At 32.8% G+C, this 19,138-nt stretch overlaps 1 protein-coding gene across 1 annotated transcript; it reads left to right on the top strand.

Moving 5' to 3' along the window:
• Nucleotides 1–760: 760 nt before the first annotated feature.
• LOC137932009 (probable aconitate hydratase, mitochondrial) lies at nucleotides 761–17,251 on the top strand. The gene is made up of 16 exons (XM_068775549.1): nucleotides 761–976; nucleotides 1,270–1,350; nucleotides 1,488–1,631; nucleotides 2,649–2,840; nucleotides 3,193–3,379; nucleotides 3,905–3,991; nucleotides 9,895–10,073; nucleotides 11,259–11,381; nucleotides 12,056–12,253; nucleotides 12,841–12,960; nucleotides 13,417–13,597; nucleotides 13,880–14,029; nucleotides 14,479–14,680; nucleotides 15,201–15,419; nucleotides 16,312–16,441; nucleotides 16,689–17,251. Exons 1-16 carry the CDS (start codon nucleotides 944–946, stop codon nucleotides 16,827–16,829), a joined length of 2,367 nt encoding a protein of 788 aa, XP_068631650.1. The 5' UTR covers nucleotides 761–943; the 3' UTR covers nucleotides 16,830–17,251.
• The last annotated feature ends 1,887 nt before the right edge of the window (nucleotides 17,252–19,138 follow it).

The following is a 19,138-nucleotide window of genomic DNA, read 5'->3' as shown; positions in this document are numbered from 1 at the left end:
ATTTTATGTAGATAAGAATATACAATATGACATTTATTCCACAAATGTCACATATCGTTTTGTCAATATATAAAATTATTTTAAAACTACCACTTATTTACTTCTCTCTAAACCTTTTGCCTATATTAGTAGTGTTTAATTTTCATTGAGCTCTCATATATAAAATGTGATATAAAGCTATGTATTATAACTTTCTTCAGATTTACGGGCAATAAAAAAAAAATATTCATATTGTGACTTGACAAGATTAGTTCTTCAAAAATAATACTATATTTAAATGTTATTTAAAATCTATGAAATCTTGTTAAACGAATAGGTTGTGAACATATCACGAGGCCAATGTTGTTACTGAGTAGCGATGTACAGTACATGGTATTGGTACGTGTAATGGACATCGCTAGTATGGCACTTTATATATCCGTCCCCCATAATTTTTATTTGTAAACTATAACAAATACATAATTTATTTTAAAATAATAAACGTTGCATTAGTTATTTAACCTGGTTAAAATGGTTTCAATGTTTTCCCCGAATAATGTACTTACACAGAAATTTACAGCTATAAAATAAACTATTGAAACAGTTGCACTAATGTTTTAATACAAAAGCGGAACACAATAATAATAATTTCTTTATCAGTCTGCTTAAAAATATTATTTGACAAGAATAATTCTTTAATTATTAAAAATACCAACAGCTAATGTTGTTATACCAACAATGTTCGGGTACTTTCCATCACTGTCATAGACGTATGCCAAATCAATCTGCCAAATTTATTCCGCTTTAATAGTGGATCGCCGAGAGATACGATATTTGAATTTTCATAAATTTAAATTACGGAGAATATAAAACGGCCCAAAATTTTTGTGATCGATGGTGCCTTAATTAATTAACTAAGATTTGTAAATAATTCAAATTTCTGATATAGACAAGTCCAGCAACCATGGCTCACTGTATGAGAGTTTTGCATGGCCAGGTAAATTTTTAAATTTATTATATCCACGTGCAATCTTAATAATTATTATATAAATTACTCGGGTTAATGTAAATAGTGTCTATAATTATCAACGCAAGTTTGTTTACAGCGTTATCAATAGTATTAAATTTACTATACTATGATTGATTGGACAGGTCAAGTTGCGTAAAATAAAATTGTCTGCGGTCAGCCAGGTCATCATTCGAGTCACCATGAGTTAATTCATCTGTTTGTTACTGATATAAGGGAAGAAGAGCTATTTTCGATATAAATTTCATTGATATCTCTTGCAGGGTGGCAGGACCAGAACTGTTCTCTTGGAGATTCAACAAAGATGCTTCAGCGTTTCACCCCTCACTGCGGCAGCCGCTCAGGTAAATTTACCTCCAAAAATGAGTTTTTTCAGTGTTTTACAGTGATACTAAGACATTGTTATGTAATCACTCTAAGTGACAGAAATTTGAATTCGGCTTTGATTTAAAGTTTCTGTAATGATTATAATGAATTCTAGGTTGCTATGTCGAAGTTCGACAAAGCACCGCTGCCATACGAGAAATTAACGAAGAATTTAGAAGTGGTAAAGAAACGGTTAGGTCGGGATATGACCTTGTCTGAGAAAGTTCTTTACTCCCATTTAGATGATCCCAAAGGACAGGTTAGTGAGATTTTTAATTTTTTATAGTGTTTTTATAAGTTTTATTAATAAAAATTATTTTCCAATTGCTCTTCTGTATTTTTTCAAATTAATAATGTATATAATAATTTTAAAATAATTTATTACACAAAATACTGAATTAACATATTTTTTATGCCATCATTTTCTACTTAATATATACTTATTTTCTCTAAAATTGTATGTTTACTTACCAATACTCAATTTAAAAACAATGTTTCAGCATGGCAAGTATCTATTGAAATTACTAACACCATTACATTATAATTTTTAATTTTTTCTTATTTAAAAATTTCCTCTTTGATATTAATACAATATTATCATATATCTTTTATGAATGTTTGAGTGTTGAGTGTATTTGGAGGAAATATGTTTACACATATTTATAAATAAATACTTGTATGAATTAATAATGTTGGTAATAATGTTAAAATTATCATATTATGATTAATTTTCATTGTTTTATTATATTATTATTAATTATTATTTTATGTTTAAATATCTTAATTTCTGAGCTTAGCAAGTAATTATTAGTATTTTATAGTAGTCATTTAGAAGAATCTAATACTAATATAAATGTTTATTATTAATGAAAAAACAGTAATTTTTTATTAATTGTGAACAGAAAAACTTTAACATGTTTTTTATTATATTAAAACAAGCAAGAAAAATAAAAATTAATGCACATACTTTAAAGTACCAAGTCAAGTAACATATGTAAATAAGCCTATGAATAAATTTAGGGTGTTTATTGAGTCTTATTTATTAACATGTTGGTTTCTATGCTTATTTTATCTCAGCATTTATTTAAATGTTACTGCCATCACTTTGTTTAGCATATTAAATTTACATGATTGTATGTAAATGTGAACAGTACACATTTATACATACATAGCAAGTAATGTTTTCACTAATGGAATCTGTAAATATGGCTAATCAACTTTCTTAATTGTAATTTTAAATTGGAAGATAAATTATTACTCTAACTTTAACTTCTAGGAAATTGAACGTGGTACAAGCTATCTACGCTTAAGACCAGATAGAGTGGCTATGCAAGATGCCACTGCTCAAATGGCTATGTTACAATTCATATCTTCTGGATTACCCCGTGTGGCTGTACCATCGACTATTCACTGTGATCACTTAATCGAAGCTCAAGTTGGAGGTGTAAAAGATTTGGCTAGGGCAAAGGTAATTATGTATATTGTTGATAAAACAATTAAAATCTGTATTATTTGTTTTGGTAAATTTATATGATTATGTCTTATCTATTTATATGATTACATCTTATAAGATAATGGTTTGAGAAAAATTTTAAACATCATTCTTAAAGCATATTTTATTATTACATACATAATATTAGCAGTGTTTTTTTTTATATTAATGAAATATGTTACATATCCCATTACCATATTTATTCATTAATGGAAGGAAACATAATGATAAACAAAATTCATTGCACCCTATATACTGGCAATAAGTGAGTTTTACCTTTCATTGAATGTCTAATAATAATCATTAAAACTTGTCACAAACTTATCAGGACATCAACAAAGAAGTATACAAGTTTTTGGAAACTGCCGGAGCTAAATATGGAGTTGGGTTCTGGAAACCAGGCTCTGGTATTATCCATCAGATCATTCTTGAGAACTACGCTTTTCCTGGACTACTCATGATTGGCACAGACTCACACACGCCTAACGGTGGAGGTCTTGGTGGACTTTGCATTGGTAAGATAGTTTAATTGAAACTCTATTTGATGTCATATTTCTCTCATCAAACTACGCTTAGCAGATATTATAGCATATATTATATTTTTTGTTTATGACTCTTAAATATTTTTGATCTAGAATAAATAAAATCTTTTATTTTTGTATAAAAATTACTTGACTTTTTATAAAGAGTTCAAAGTTAATTTGAAAAGTGTCCTTCAATGTTCGAAGTTTCAAAAATTGTTATTTGAAAAATGTTGACTTAATTTTTCTTTTATTATTCATCATCGTTGTATAATGATATAGTCAAGGTTGCAAGAAGTTGCTGAACACGGACAGCTCGAGACCGGTCATTGTAAAGATCTTTGTAGGGTGCTAGTGCCTTGTAGTGGAAGTCAATCGTTATTTCAACCATAAGACTTCCACTGCTGGACATAGGCCACATGAATTGTGTCCCAATTGAAATTGTCTACATCTAATATTTTCCAATGAGCTAAACAAGATAGTCAGCTTTCATTATTATTAATAATAATTCCATTGTAGGTGTTGGAGGTGCTGATGCTGTGGATGTAATGGCAGACATTCCTTGGGAACTGAAATGCCCTAAAGTCATTGGTGTTAAACTGACTGGTAAGTTGTTTTTAATTTAATCTTGTTTATTATCTATTTTAATCTTGAAAACAAAGTTACGTAAATTTAAAAGTGTCAATTGACAATAAAGATTATAATGTAACAGATACAGTATTATAAGATCAGTATGCTGGTGTTGTTTGACCTGAGAACTAGATCTTCATTGCCATTAATTGCGCCTCATGTTACCTTTGCTCATAAGACAAAATACAAACATGTCATGTATTGTGCATATATACATTTATATAAAATGTACAATGCTATTTTTTCCTAGCTAGTCTTTCATACAATACAAACAATATTCTTACACGAAATTATATACCAATGTGTTTTTTATTATAAAACAATTGATTTTTGGTGTCATCAACTAAGAACTTTCAGTAAAATTTATGATTATATTAATTTTGGCACTATTAGTGTATATGTCACGGTTTGTTAGCTGACCAACATGTACCTCACCTCAAAGTATGCATTTTATTAGTGTGCAAGTAGAGAATAGCTCAAATAATTGCTCGTCTGAAATGACAGTGGGTGGGCCACGTTGCTCATGTAAGTGACTAAGGGCATTGGAACCGAAAGGTTCTCGAGTGGTGACCTCAAGCCTGTAGATGCAATGTGGGTAGTCAGTCCTGTACATTACCGGGCATTGCAACTGTTATACCATTAAAATATGAAGGTGTAATAAAATATATATGTACATATTTGTATCTGTATTCATCATACTTTAATTTACTAATCAATCTTTTCGGTTTTTTATTTAATTTTACTAATAAACCATATAATTATTAATGATCTTTTCGCCTCTTGGAGATCACCTAACCTAAGTTAAAAGAAGTGAAATTTACTGCAAACAATTCATAGGAATAGATACCCAGTAATATGAAAGAAAATGAGGTAAAGAGAATATTGTTGCGAAGGTTTTTTTAATATTTCTCATCAAGTGAATATCTTATTCTTCTGGTTCATCATCACCATTTCGTCTGGGGGGCATCCACTGCTGGACATAGTTCTTCCCCAAAGATTTCCAATACAACCGGTTCCAAATGGTCTCGTTGCATTTGTTCGCCCGTGATCTCCATTTTTAGGGCGCCATCAGTTCTGCTATAGTTCTACTGCAAATGGGACAGCCTATTGTCTTTTCAATCTGCTGAGTTATTTATAATTTAGTTCAAATAACATTACAATGATAAGCGTCTTTTACCCAACGATAAAATGTCGCTCTCGAAGAAGCGAATGCGCCTTATATTTATAGATTTAAATAGTCTAAATTGATACGTAATTTAAGAGCATTAGTAATGAGAATACTAGTACAATCGTGAACGCAATTTACATTTTTATTCGGACGTGTTTCTACAAATATATACCTCATGTCTTATGCAAAGAGTCCAAAATTAAACGCAGGCATTTGTTATCATGTGCAACATGTATCTTGAACGTCTTTCACAGATTATAAATAGAAAGAAAGATTCGAATGGACTGGCGCCAAAAACGTGAAACGCAAAAGCGGGCCAACTCTTTTAAATACGATATCTCATTTTACTTTCATAGAACAAATTTCAACGTTGTTATATACAGGATGATTGGTTAAGGGAGTGAATGTATCTGTGTGGAATAAACATTATATAATGTATGATACACGCTGTCTAAAAATCAACTATCAGAAATAATATGTAACGTGTTATCAAAATTACAATTACTACTTATTTATATTAATTATCGTTTATTATCTGTCCATGCACACAGTTGCCAGAAGTAATTAGCCGGTGGCATTCCGATATAAAAAAAAAATAATTTAATAGATTTCGAAATGATCTTTAAAGCTTTGGTAAGCTTAATCAGTCTGTATATTTAATTAAACTTGTAATAAAAATACGAATTCATGCTTAATATGTAGTAACAGACTACAAATTATATGCTAGTCAGGCAATGCATTTATTAAGAAATATCTTCATATGTGGCGATTCTGTTTCTATTATTTATGAATGAGACTTTCAACACAAACTCTTAAGTACAATTAACACAGGAATTTCTTTTCTATGTTAAGTTCAGAAATTGAAAAAACTAAAATAAAGTTATATTTTCTAAATACAGACTATAATGAGTTAATAATAGATAAATTAATTAAATAAATTATTTTCGGATCGACCTGCACATAAGCTGGCTCACTCCCCCTTTGATATCCCAAGATTTTTTTCATACAAATTACTATAATACAACTTTCGAACATTCTAGAATAGAAGCGTTGTTTATTTATTTATTTAATATTCTTTGTTGTACACGTTAAGATACATTTAATAAGTTTTACAATAATCTACAAAAAAGTACAATGGGCGGTCTTATCATACAAGGCAATCTCTTACAGACAACCATAGTAGTGGAAAAGGTAAAAGTACTAATAATGGGTAGTTTATGTGCTGAAGCGTTGTTAGAGTTTCTACCGCTTTAAAGAAGTGCTTTAAATGCTAACGTTTTCCGAACTGGTAGCAGTCGATCAAGTCGAGGTTCCGCCCTTTCTTGACTAAACAGATATTATCGATGAGTGACAGCCCAAGCTGTGGTCACTTTTCCAGGCCCTTTGAGCCGAGTCACATCATGGAACATCCGCCTAAGCGATCTAAGACCTTTGCGATGTTCCAATCCTGTGATACTAGTATGTAGCTGACCGAGACGAGGCTCTGTTAAGTTAAGCGCCATCTTCATGCTGTCTCGAAACTAAATTAAAAAGAAAAATATTTCAGCCAGTAGTTTGTCATTATATAACATACAATATAATTTCATATAGAGATATAAAGTTAAAATATAGTCCTTAACACGTTCCGTGCACGGCCAATTTTGAAGATTTACCATTCAGGCCGCGTAGGGCGTATACGACTCACACTTTAAAAATAAAAATTTGTCCTTTAATACGCATGTTTTACACTTTCAATATTGCAAAGCTGTAAAAAAAAGTTATAAATATTTAATATGCATTACGTACGCAAACGTGATGTTATCTATATTCAACCCTACAATTCGTTTCTTTGATCCTTTGTTTTTCAATGAGAACTGCAAATGGCCCGAACGGAAAGTGCAGCGGGGATCGTATACGCCCCACATGGCATGAAATGTGTTAACTATTAAATAATGGTGTTTAATTTTGAGTTTAAACGATTGCGTTCCAGTCGTTGATATGCAAAATGCGCAGTTGACTAATTTACGACGCTGTACCGGCGACAGGTCACATGACCGTCTAGATTATGCAGCGAGCTTCGTACATATAAGATAACGGCACGTGCTCTTCATACTTTGATCGATAGATATAATGAATTAACATGTAAATTATATATTTTTACTAGCTGATCCCGCAAACGTTGTTTTGCAAACAAAAACTAAAGTTTTTTAATTAACACATTAAAAATAAGGGTTGATCGTAGAGGGGTAAAAATTTAAGGTTGTGTGTATTTTTGTATGTTGTATCATAAAAAAATAAAAACAAAAAATTTTGTCTAAAAATTTTAAAAAAAATTTAGGGGTGGACCACCCTTATCACTAAGGGGTATGGAAAATAGATAGTAGCCGATTCTCAGACATACTGAATACGCATATGAAATTTGGTAAAAATCGGTCAAGCCGTTTCGGAGGAGTTCAAGTCCGAACACCGTGACACGAGAATTTTATATATTAGATAACGCATAATGCATTAATTAGACCAAAAATATGAACGTTGAAACGTATTATGCTACTCTATTCCTGTCAAACCAAAATCAAGAAATAAAATGTTTTTAATTTCTAGATTTTGGTTTGACATTTTAATTGACATCTAAGTGTATAAAATGCGGATATTCTAGTTTCTGAAAGAACCAAATAGTTTGTATTAGAATTAAAAATCACGCCGTCCAATTGGACCTGGCTATGTGGCACGCTTATAAGTGCGAATTTTTTTTTAAAATAATATCTTATCGCAGAATTGAAGTGTGATTGTGAGTAATAAATCATTGTGTAGACAGAGATAACTTGACCCCGCAGGATTATGACCTTGAGGGTACAATCTGGTTGTTACTGGTTTGTTACCTAAAGATTAAGAAATAATACTAAATACATTTTTAATATGTGTATTTATAAAATATCAGGATGACCGGGAAGTAATGGCGCTTTCTTGAGTTAAATTCACACGACTACATTTTTAACAAGTTGTTATTTCTAATCAACAATATATTCACCTACGTTATCAACAACCTTTTGCCATCTAGTACACAATTTTTAAATGCCGAAGTAGTAAAAATCAATCGATTTTTTTTTAAATATGTCAACAGAAACGACATTACGAATTCTAATGACACAAAGATTCTCCTAAAATGTTGTGCTCTTGTGGCCTCGTACAACGCGTTTTGTACAAGCTACTCTTGTTTAACTGTTGTAATAATAGTCGAAAACATTTAATTTCTTGAAAACACTATGCAAAATAGGTATACGTACACAAAATTTATTATAAATTACAAAAATATAAAGTGGGAAATCCACGAGTTGTAGCGTGGGGCTTGAAACACGTAATAATAAGCACCGTGTTATTAATATTAAGAATGTTATTTACGGTTTTAGGTGTTTCCTTTATATTTTTTTTACATCAGGTACTTCTTAATATCTAAAAAGAATTTTTCAAGTAATTTGGGAATGTTTCTATGTCTGATGGTGACCACGAGCTGGTTGATGCTGCCTGATAGAAGCCCTTTTTAAATGGACCGATGACATAGTCAAGGTCGAGGGAATTCGATGAATGCGGGCAGCGCAAGACCGGTAATCGTGGCGGTCTCTGAAGGTGGCCAATGCCATCTAGTGGCATATATTTAAAGACTACTTTACAAGCGATCTTCTTGAATTAAAATAGTAAATATACTGCAAAAGAGAACGCAAACGAAATGAATGGCAGTCCGGATCCAAATTTTTCATGATTCATTAACATAAACAAAGATTAAAATCTCTTGGTTATATATTGTAGCTAGATATTTATAGCTCATTTGATTCTGAGAAGTTACATAACTTTTATACAATCAAAACAGGTGGTGCCGTACCCAAGGCGCGTTAATTGACGTAAACGAAATGTCAATAACACTGTACACTTGATAATGTTATCATTTTGCCACCTAAATATGTTGCAGCACAATGATACATTTATCAAAACGAAATAGAGAATTACGTTTTTATAAAAACAACGCGGTTATTTATAATTAATATATGCGAGCCGAAATACTTTCAAAAGGCTATCGAGAGATGGTAAACGGCTCAGGTCACCTTGACCTACCCACTAGGTAGACTGACAACAAGGTCAAGGTTTGGGGAAGTCGCCAGATACGGGCATGGCAAGACCGGTCATTGTTTCGATATTTGGGGAGTGTCTATGTCTTGCAGTAAATGTCTATCGGCTGACATGATGACAGATGTAAATAATTATTTTTATAATGTACTTATATACGTAATGAAGGCTTCGCGGCACGCGCATCGTAGAACACCCACCCCACAAGGTGGACAGACGACCTTAACCCGTTGAAAGCTTGATGCAGCCTGCTTCTTCCTGCTTTCCTTCCTTCCTGTCCTATAAGAAATCTATGGGGCAGGCCTATGTCCACTTGTGGAAGTGCTGCATCTCAAATAATAATGACATTTTGTTATTGCATAGGGGCAGAAATGAAGATGTAGTGTTGTCCATATAAATTTCCTGAATGATACCTATCACAAGTAGACGTAAATTTACTAGCATGTCGAAGATTCACCATGGCAAAGAGGACTTTTAGAAGTATGGACGGTGTACGGTGCACGGAGGCTTTTCCTATGTTTCCATATGGGTTAAAGTCTGAAGTTAACCAAGCCATGATTTTAAGATATATACCCTACGTATTATCGAAATAGATTTAAATTTTTTCTCGCAGGTAAATTGAAGGGATGGACGAGTCCAAAGGATGTGATCCTGAAGGTTGCTGGAATCTTGACTGTTAAGGGTGGTACCGGAGCCATTGTTGAATACCACGGTCCGGGAGTCGACTCAATCTCCTGCACCGGAATGGCTACCATCTGCAACATGGGTGCTGAAATTGGCGCCACCACCAGTGTAAGTTTTTTAAGTTTTCTCTTCTAAGATAATTATTCCAAATATACCATAAATAACTTTAACTTATTGGTTTAATTAGTGGAAAAAACAATTCCAAAATTAAAACGGTCACTAATTACAAACAGAAAGTTTAAGAAACATCTTATCTGTTCATAATATTTATTATTTTTGTTTACATGTATGTACGTCAGTGTTGACACGTCTCTTTTTGATTTACATCCTTAATTCCCAATGTAACTCAAGTGGACCACCGGTGATCCGTGGGAAACACGTCCCGTGACTTGAATCAATACTTGAATTACTTCAATCGATCATTAATTGGAATTCATTCATAACGCAAATTTCCATAGTTAGCTGTAGTGGGTCCATATAATCAGCTATATTAAAAAAAAAGGACTATGATAAAAAATAAGAAAATATCTATCTCTCATATCATCTGTATATTAAGCCTGTACTGACGAAACAAAGAAATAAAAGAACAAACAACTCTTTTTTACACTTTAAACACCTTCCTTTGAAAAGCGTACAAAAATCGAGTTAAAAATACGTGTAACATATAGTGATTCAGGGACACACTGTTTAAATAAAATAGAACAAATGGAATAAAATGAAAATGTAAAAAAATGTTACACAAGTTTTTAAAATATTAGATTACCATAGATACAAAATACATAAAAATTTAATCAAGAATAAAAATAAATTTTGTAACTATTCCTTTCTTACTTGATAACAAGCATGCACGGTTATTGTGAAATGGACAAAAAAAATATGTACATGTATATCTGAGTTGCAATATATACATATGTATAATATATATTGTAACACTATATAAATGTGTGTGTATATATATGTATATTGTAAGTCAGATATACAAATGTCTTGCACAACTGTTGGGTTTGAAGAACTTCGTGATCCTCGAACTGTAATTTATTGCTATATACTTGATAAGTTCCTCTAAGCACTGTCACAGTTGGAATCAAAAAAAATATTCTTAATACTGAACCGCGTTGTTTCAAAATCATGTAAAAAGTTGTATATCAATTTATAATATTTTTAAGGTAAATGTAATTTTTTTAATGCAATATTACACTTGGTACCGTATTTGCACTGGTTCAAGGAATTACGTAATATTATTTTTAAAGAAATTTTGGTTTCAAGTTTTTCTTATCGATAACTTTGTTGCAGGTGTTCCCTTACAACTCCCGAATGGAAGCGTACCTTAAGTCCACAGGCCGTCATGATATTGCTGCGTCAGCAAACTCCTACAAGCACCTCCTGACACCAGACTCTAAAGCTCCTTATGATCAGGTAAAATCTTTCATAAATAGTACAGTACCCTGACGAAAATTTAAGTCAATGTCGCTTGGTTGCGGGAAACAACCAGTTAAGACAACATAAGATAAAGGAACCGAACAGTAGCAGGTGGAACAGCTGTGGTAATCTAGTACTTAAGGTTTAATAATTAATATACATTGCCACTGCTCGGAGAACATTATGTTATCTATTATAAAAAAACTTGTCTCACTTACTGGACCTGTGTGGTGGATTATAGGCTTCACATTCAAAAATTAATATCGAGTTATAACTTTAAACCAAAAAATTTTTAATATGATACTAATCTAAAATAAAATGTGATACTAGGAAATATTATAATTACATTTATATTTGTTGATATCACATAATAACTGTCCATAAGTATACCATTGATTTTAAGAAAGATTATACTCTACATTATTCTTTATGTATACTACAGTTTATTTATATATATACATCTTTAAAGCCTTTACACATGTAACTAATCATCCTGTGTTATATGTGTATATATTATATTTGTGATGTTATTTTCTGCTCTTTCAAGTTTGAAGTATTAATGAAAAACAGTATTAATAACAAAAACCACTTAAATGATAAAATGTCTTTAAATATAAGCTTTTAATAAAGTTGTATTTAATCGCGATTTAAACCCCACTTTATCATAACAGCTGATTGAAATCGACCTATCAACCCTGGAGCCACACGTCAATGGTCCATTCACCCCGGATCTTGCCAATCCTATCTCGAAGCTGGGAGAAGCCGCCAAGAAGAACGACTGGCCGATGGACATCAAGGTCGGCCTCATTGGATCTTGCACCAACTCGTCATACGAAGACATGGGTCGCTGTGCCAGCATTGTTAAAGAGGTAAGATATGTAATGAAATATTTATAAATAATTTAATCAAGTCAAGATTAATCTTAAATGCACATTGAGGCGGTTGAACTTGAATGTAGGGATTAGGTTCGGACTCAATTCTATTTTAAAAATCTGAGTGTACATTTGAAGGTTTTAGCAACAATAGGCAATAAACATTCGATGTAAACATATTATTTTAATTTTTTCTATTTAAATTATGCTATCAGTGTGAAGGAATAGATTTTCAAATATATATTGTACATAATTTTTGGCTATTCTTATATGAATTATTTTATTTAATTTGCAATAAAGAATGGTTTTTCAAAGAAATCTTGTTTTGCTATTAGACACTTGTTCTATTTTTTTCGTCTATTACATGTGATTTTCTTTTATGTTTATTGATGTAAAATAATATAAATAAAATGTTAGTACATGAGTTCATTAATAATCTGGACAGAATACATGATAAAAATTAAGCATAATATTAACAATATATTGTACAGAATGTAAACACCTGTGAAGTAGTTTCTTGAAGCATAGAAATTAAACAAAATCACCTAAAGAATAAATCCTATAAATAAATATAAATTTTTCAGGCCTTGGGACATGGTCTGAAATCAAAGATTCCCTTCAACGTGACGCCCGGCTCGGAGCAAGTTCGCGCCACCATCGAGAGAGACGGCATTGCACAGACACTGAGGGACTTTGGAGGCACTGTAAGTCTATGGTTATTAATAATTATTAAAATATAAGATACATAACATTTTCTGAATATATTATACGCCACAATTTGGTCTCTAGATGCTGTCTGAATTGCTAAACTCAATCAGATTTACACATATAGAAGTAATTTTAAAAAAAATTCTAATAAAACTTAAATAAATAGAGTTTGTAGCAAATGTGTAAAAGATCAATGATTGCTTTAAGCGTTTTTTATAAATCTCATTATACTTTTAGTGATGGCTATGTAACATTCAATTTAAAAAAAACTATAAAAAACAATCTAAAACAAGTCAAAAATCTGCAGTTAGTTCATATGGGAAATGTATGGCTAGTATAGGGCTAATGCAATTCAAATATGATTGTCTCTGAATAAATGGACACTTAAAGAATGTTTGGTATCTCATCTCATAATACAAGTCTCTATTATAACTTCTTTTGTTACTGTTTAGGTGTTAGCCAACGCCTGTGGACCCTGTATTGGTCAATGGGACCGCAAGGATGTGAAGAAGGGTGAGAAGAACACGATCGTGACGTCATACAACCGCAACTTCACCGGCCGCAACGATGCCAACCCCGCCACCCACTGCTTCGTTACCAGCCCCGAGCTCGTCACCGCCCTGTCTATTGCCGGTGAGATTTTTTAATAGTGAAATATAAATACAAATATATAAACGGGGAAGATCTACGACCAGCTGTGGAAGACCTATGAATAAAATGATGATTAAAAGGGTGAATTCCTCCTCTTTTATAATGTATTATTGATAAGTAAATTTATGTAAAATTACCGGTTTAGCAAAAACCACTTCATAGAAGGATAGCACAGGAATACTGTGTTCACTCCTAGACTATTTATTATTATTTATTAAACATAGAATAAACAATTTTTTATTTTAAATACTATGTGTTCAACAGGACGTCTGGACTTTAATCCGATAGCGGACGAGCTGACTGGCAAAGACGGCAAGAAGTTCAAGCTATCAGATCCCTTCGCCGACGAATTGCCCGCTAAAGGCTTCGACCCTGGTCAGGACACCTACCAGCACCCACCAGCCGACGGCACTAGTAAGTTCTACCGTCTATTCTATACCAACCAGGTGTGACCTTGTAAATGAGAATACTCGATCCAAAACGCTTCAAATTAATTATAACAAGGAGTAATACGAGCGGTGAATCAAACATAGCTCAGGGGACCTATTTGACTATCATGTATGTTCAGCAATTTTAATGGTTTAACTGATTTAAGAATTTGTGAAAATTTTGTAAATGCCCAATTCTTGCAGGAAACTTATAGAACAATTTTATTATGTTTATGATTTCTTGCGTCATTTTCTGAATTCCTTCTGTATCATACTATTGCAGTGCATCATTGCTGCATAGGATGAATATTTCTTAATAACAAAGTAAACTTCTTCAGTCAACAACTCCTCCTAAAGTGCCTTTAAGGTCTCGAATTTCTCACTTAGCTAGCCCAAATTTGCTAGAGAAATCTAATATTTTTTTTATACATACAGAGGTCCAGGTGGATGTATCCCCATCCTCGGACCGTCTTCAACTGTTGGAACCCTTCGACAAGTGGGATGGCAAGGACTTATCCGAAATGACCATCCTCATCAAGGTTAAAGGCAAATGTACCACTGACCACATCTCAGCTGCTGGACCCTGGCTAAAATACAGAGGACATCTCGATAACATCTCCAACAACATGTTCATCACGTGAGTTGTATATGATTTTTAGTAATTAGTATTATAATTCAAGTATGATTGATGTCTATGTATATAAACAATTTCTACATTATCATCTTAATTATATACTACTGGTCGCCCAACAAACCCATAGCTGAACAATAGAAAAATTACATAAACGAAATATATCTCAGTGACCACTATATTATTGATTTTATGTCAATAATAAATAACAAAATAAAAGTTGTGAGTTATTGTTTGACGATATTCTAACACAACTTTTAGGGTTTTGATCGTCGACAAATTTTTGGTAGCTAAAGACAGGTGTTATTTTTATTAAGAACAGATGGCCCCTGGGGCGTTAAGGTTCTGGAATGGAGACTATGGAATATTTACCCACATAATGGACAGACAATCTTGTTAAAGTACCTTCCAACTGGTTCTTTTGAAAATTTTTGAGGGTGGCACAAAGAGCATTAGACATCCTATGGATGAAAAGACTGAAATGATTTTGATGAGATTTGTTAATTGATATACTATTTGTTAACAGTGCAACAAACGCGGAGAATGGTGAGCTGAACAAAGTGCGCAATCAGATCAGCGGTGAATGGGGACCAGTGCCAGCGACCGCTCGTGCATACAAAGCGGCTGGAACTCGCTGGTGTGTTGTGGGCGACGAGAACTACGGCGAAGGTTCTTCCAGGGAACACGCAGCGCTGGAACCACGCCACCTGGGTGGCAGGGCTATCATCGTCAAGTCATTTGCCAGGTCAGGAATCAACTTTATTACTATCTCTTTATATCAAATGTTCACATTGTGTCTAACCCAATATCTGCTGCAGGCTTGATACTTAAAGTTGTTGATTTGTACTAGAGTGTGCTACATAGGGTCCTTGGGCGATATGAAATAGTACATACATATACCTTGGCAAAACAGTCAAACCTGACAAGTATAAATTTGAGTAAAAGTTCAATCATCGAATTAATTTCGGATAGATAGCGTTTAGGAAATTAAAACATCTTTCATAACCACAGTGGGTTATGGAAGATGTGTCAATTATTTTCCTTAAGAGGAAAGCTTGCGACCGATGCATGTTACCAAAGTTGACTTATGGTGTAGAAGCATGGTCTACTTTGTCTTTGAGGAAAAAGATTGTATAACTCTATAAGATCAGAAACTTGGCTACACCAGTTATACCTTTCACGGACTGGCATAAATATAGCCTATGTATGTCTGATTTTCGACCCAAAAACGCAGTCTGTCGCTCGGGGTTTTATTGGCAAGTTCAAAGTTGCTCAACAAGTTCTTTAGCTATCCTAGGGAGTTCTATGAGAATGTATCAGAAATGAGTAGAATAGTAGACGAACGAAAGTAATGGTCATGGCCTAGAGACTCGGTTAGTTGAAGTGGTAGTGGCCTCATAGCACACATAGCAGACAGAACAGATGATCCTGTGATCATGTGTTCTGTCAATCCAACCCAGTGGGTCTCAAGGTTCTGGAGTGGAGACCATAGACTAGCAAGTCCAACATAGGATGTCCTTTCTAAAGGTGGACGAAAGACCTAGTCTAGAAGGTCGTACTGGAAATCTATGGTGAAGGCCTAAGCCCAGTAATGATAATGTAATAAAATATGCCCTAAATATGAGTTTGTTTCACAGAATTCACGAGACGAACCTGAAGAAACAAGGTCTGCTCCCACTCACATTCTCGAACCCTGCCGACTACGACAAGATACAGCCAACCGACAAAATCTCCCTGCTTGGCCTTAAAAATCTTGCACCTGGCAAGGTAACCAATTTTCTAAATCTCCATAAAAAGTAACCATAACTTTAAAATACATTAAAGGGGAGAATTTATATCTCATTTGTCAGCAAAATGCTTTTTTTTTACCTATTTCCAATCTCCCTGAAGAACGTGATTACTATTAAATATACTACTTTGTTTTTTTTTTAGTGGACTACGTAAGCCCAATTTTTGATATTAAACTGTCCATTTTAGATGCAAATGATATTAAGGTGTATTAATAATGTTACAGCCCGTGGACTGCGAAATCAAGCACAAGGACGGCAGCGTTGACCGCATCAAGTTGAACCACTCAATGAACGAACAGCAAATCTCGTGGTTCCGTGCGGGATCCGCCCTCAACAGGATGAAGGAAATCGCCTCTGGCAAATAAAAACTTGCAGAGAAACAATAAACCTTGCACTGGATTCATATGGAGTATTTTTAATGTAGCATCTTGTATGAGCCATAGACAATATAAAATTTAATAATCACCAGCCTTCATAAAACAATAACTTAGAAATGGTAGCTAGAATAGAATTGAATGGAAGCCAGTGCAAGTTCTAATATTTAGTAGAATGTTAATCCTGTACGCATTTCGTTAATCAAAGTTCGGAGAGCGCGTCGCGGCGGTGATGAATCTTATCTTAGCTGTAGGAAGTACAAAAGATACTTAGATGAAATTAGTCAAATAAGTTTGAACATTTTATTCTTTCGTCAATTTTACCAATTTTTAAAATCAAATATTTTAAGTTCTGTATTTTAATTATTTATGTAAATAACAATATTTACTGAGTAATAAAATTATTAAATGTTTCACGTTTTTTATTTATTACAATTAAAATTAATAGGCCCCCACTTAAGTGGACAAGGTGTGCAACAAGACGAATGCGGGCAGCGCAAGATCCGTCATCGTGGTGAACTTTGAGGGAGGCCTATGCCTTGCAGTTGGCCTCTGAGTTCGATGAAGCTGTAAAAGCCAAAACAGTTAACAGCGCGCTTCAACATTCGAATACAGCCTGTTCAGTTCATCTGTCATGATAATTATAATAAAAAATAATTTGAAACATATTATTAATCATAAAACCCTAACCAATAATCTCAATAAAATTATAAGCAACTTGAATATGTCATAAGGATTCTTATTTGTCTATAGTAAAACAATTGTTTCTAGTTCAAGTTAGACAGCACTCTACCTTTCCAATATTTCCTGTAATTTTACTAAACGATCCACATAACAATAACACTTCGCTTATTTATGGTTGATTATAGGTGTAAAACCTTTAAAAGGGTGAATGTATAGCTATTTACTGTCAAATAATGTATAGTAGGCCCTATTCAAAAATCAATGGTTTCAGAAATAATAAATAACATAATGATAGCAGTGTTTTTAATATTGGAATTACTACATATTAAAATTTCATATTGTTTACTGTGTCTCCTTGCATATTACTACTGTCAGAAACCATTGGCCTTTTGCTATCGAACAGAAAAATTCATTAAGGCAATATATTTCATAGTGATCACTTTAAACAGGGTGATTGGAAATGTGTGTAGAAGCCAGTGGCGTAGCTAGGGGGTGGCGAGCGGGGCGGAAGCACCAGGCACCACAAGCAGGGGGGGCACCAAAGTTGAAAATAATTTTTTTGAATTGTTTTTTTTTAATGATGTATAATTTAAAGTAAATAACATAAAAAGAATATCGAATTATACTATTTTTTTACTAAAAAAGTTGTTAAATAATATGATTATTAAAAAAGTAAACGGTTACAAATTATAATGTACACAGTGTTTTAAAAAACACAAAAAGTGTTTTTTAAAAGGGCCCTAAATCACAAAAACACTTATCTGTGTTTCAAACTAGTCGACACTATTGATTTTGAAAATGTGATTAATGACTTTGCAGGCCAAAAAGCGCGGAACGTTCGTTTTTAAATTTTCCCAATAAATTTTATTAAGATCTAATGTTATTTTATATACATTTATCATTATTTTGAACCAAAAAAAAATTATATTAACTACATTCTGTTCTGAATTTTGAAATTATTTACTCTTTAGGGGGGTGGGGGGGGGGCACCAAGCCTCAATCTGCCCCAAGCCGCAAATACCATAGCTACGCCACTGGTAGAAGCTTTAATGTTTTTTGCTGACAAATGCGTAATACATTCACCCCTTTAAAAGCTTTTACGTCTATATACAATCCTCCTGTATATTTTATTAATTATTATCCTTTGGATAGATGATACTAGATGTAATTATAAAAAACAGAATATCAATATTTCACAATGCTGATAGATGGTTACTTTTGTGATAGAATTAATAGATTAATGATATATTATTAAAAGAGTGGTAGAAAATAGCAAAATGAGAACTGCATGATCAAAACCTAGTTAGTATAAGATGGAAATAAGTGCACATAACAGACATCTTTTCAAAACATCAATAACAAAATCTTTAGTGATAATATCTTATAATATATCACATAAGAATCAACAACAAAAACGTTTTTTTTTTATATTATGGTCATAAGCAAGCTGCAATAATATTTACATATGTATAATTCTTAATATTGAGTAGAACAATGTTCAATACTATATTTGGAAAGGACATTAGTAACCACATTTCAATAAATCAGATATTAACTAAACAATACCATTGAAATGTTAAAAATTTCCTCTATCATTCATTATTGAGTGTTAAACA

This window comes from Battus philenor, unplaced genomic scaffold (assembly GCF_028537555.1).
Source record: "Battus philenor isolate CCGP_79_NKW_IND1 unplaced genomic scaffold, ilBatPhil1.0.hap1 SCAF_9, whole genome shotgun sequence".
NCBI lineage: Eukaryota > Metazoa > Arthropoda > Insecta > Lepidoptera > Papilionidae > Battus > Battus philenor.
This window is presented reverse-complemented; position numbering and strand designations above follow the sequence as displayed.

Bases quoted from the DNA above. Each gene is read 5' to 3' on its own strand.
- LOC137932009 (XM_068775549.1), top strand. From the start codon at position 944: ATGGCTCACTGTATGAGAGTTTTGCATGGCCAG. The intron at 3,380-3,904 runs GTAAGATAGTTT...ATTCCATTGTAG, and splicing joins TCTTGGTGGACTTTGCATTG to GTGTTGGAGGTGCTGATGCT. The intron at 3,992-9,894 runs GTAAGTTGTTTT...TTTTTCTCGCAG, and splicing joins CATTGGTGTTAAACTGACTG to GTAAATTGAAGGGATGGACG.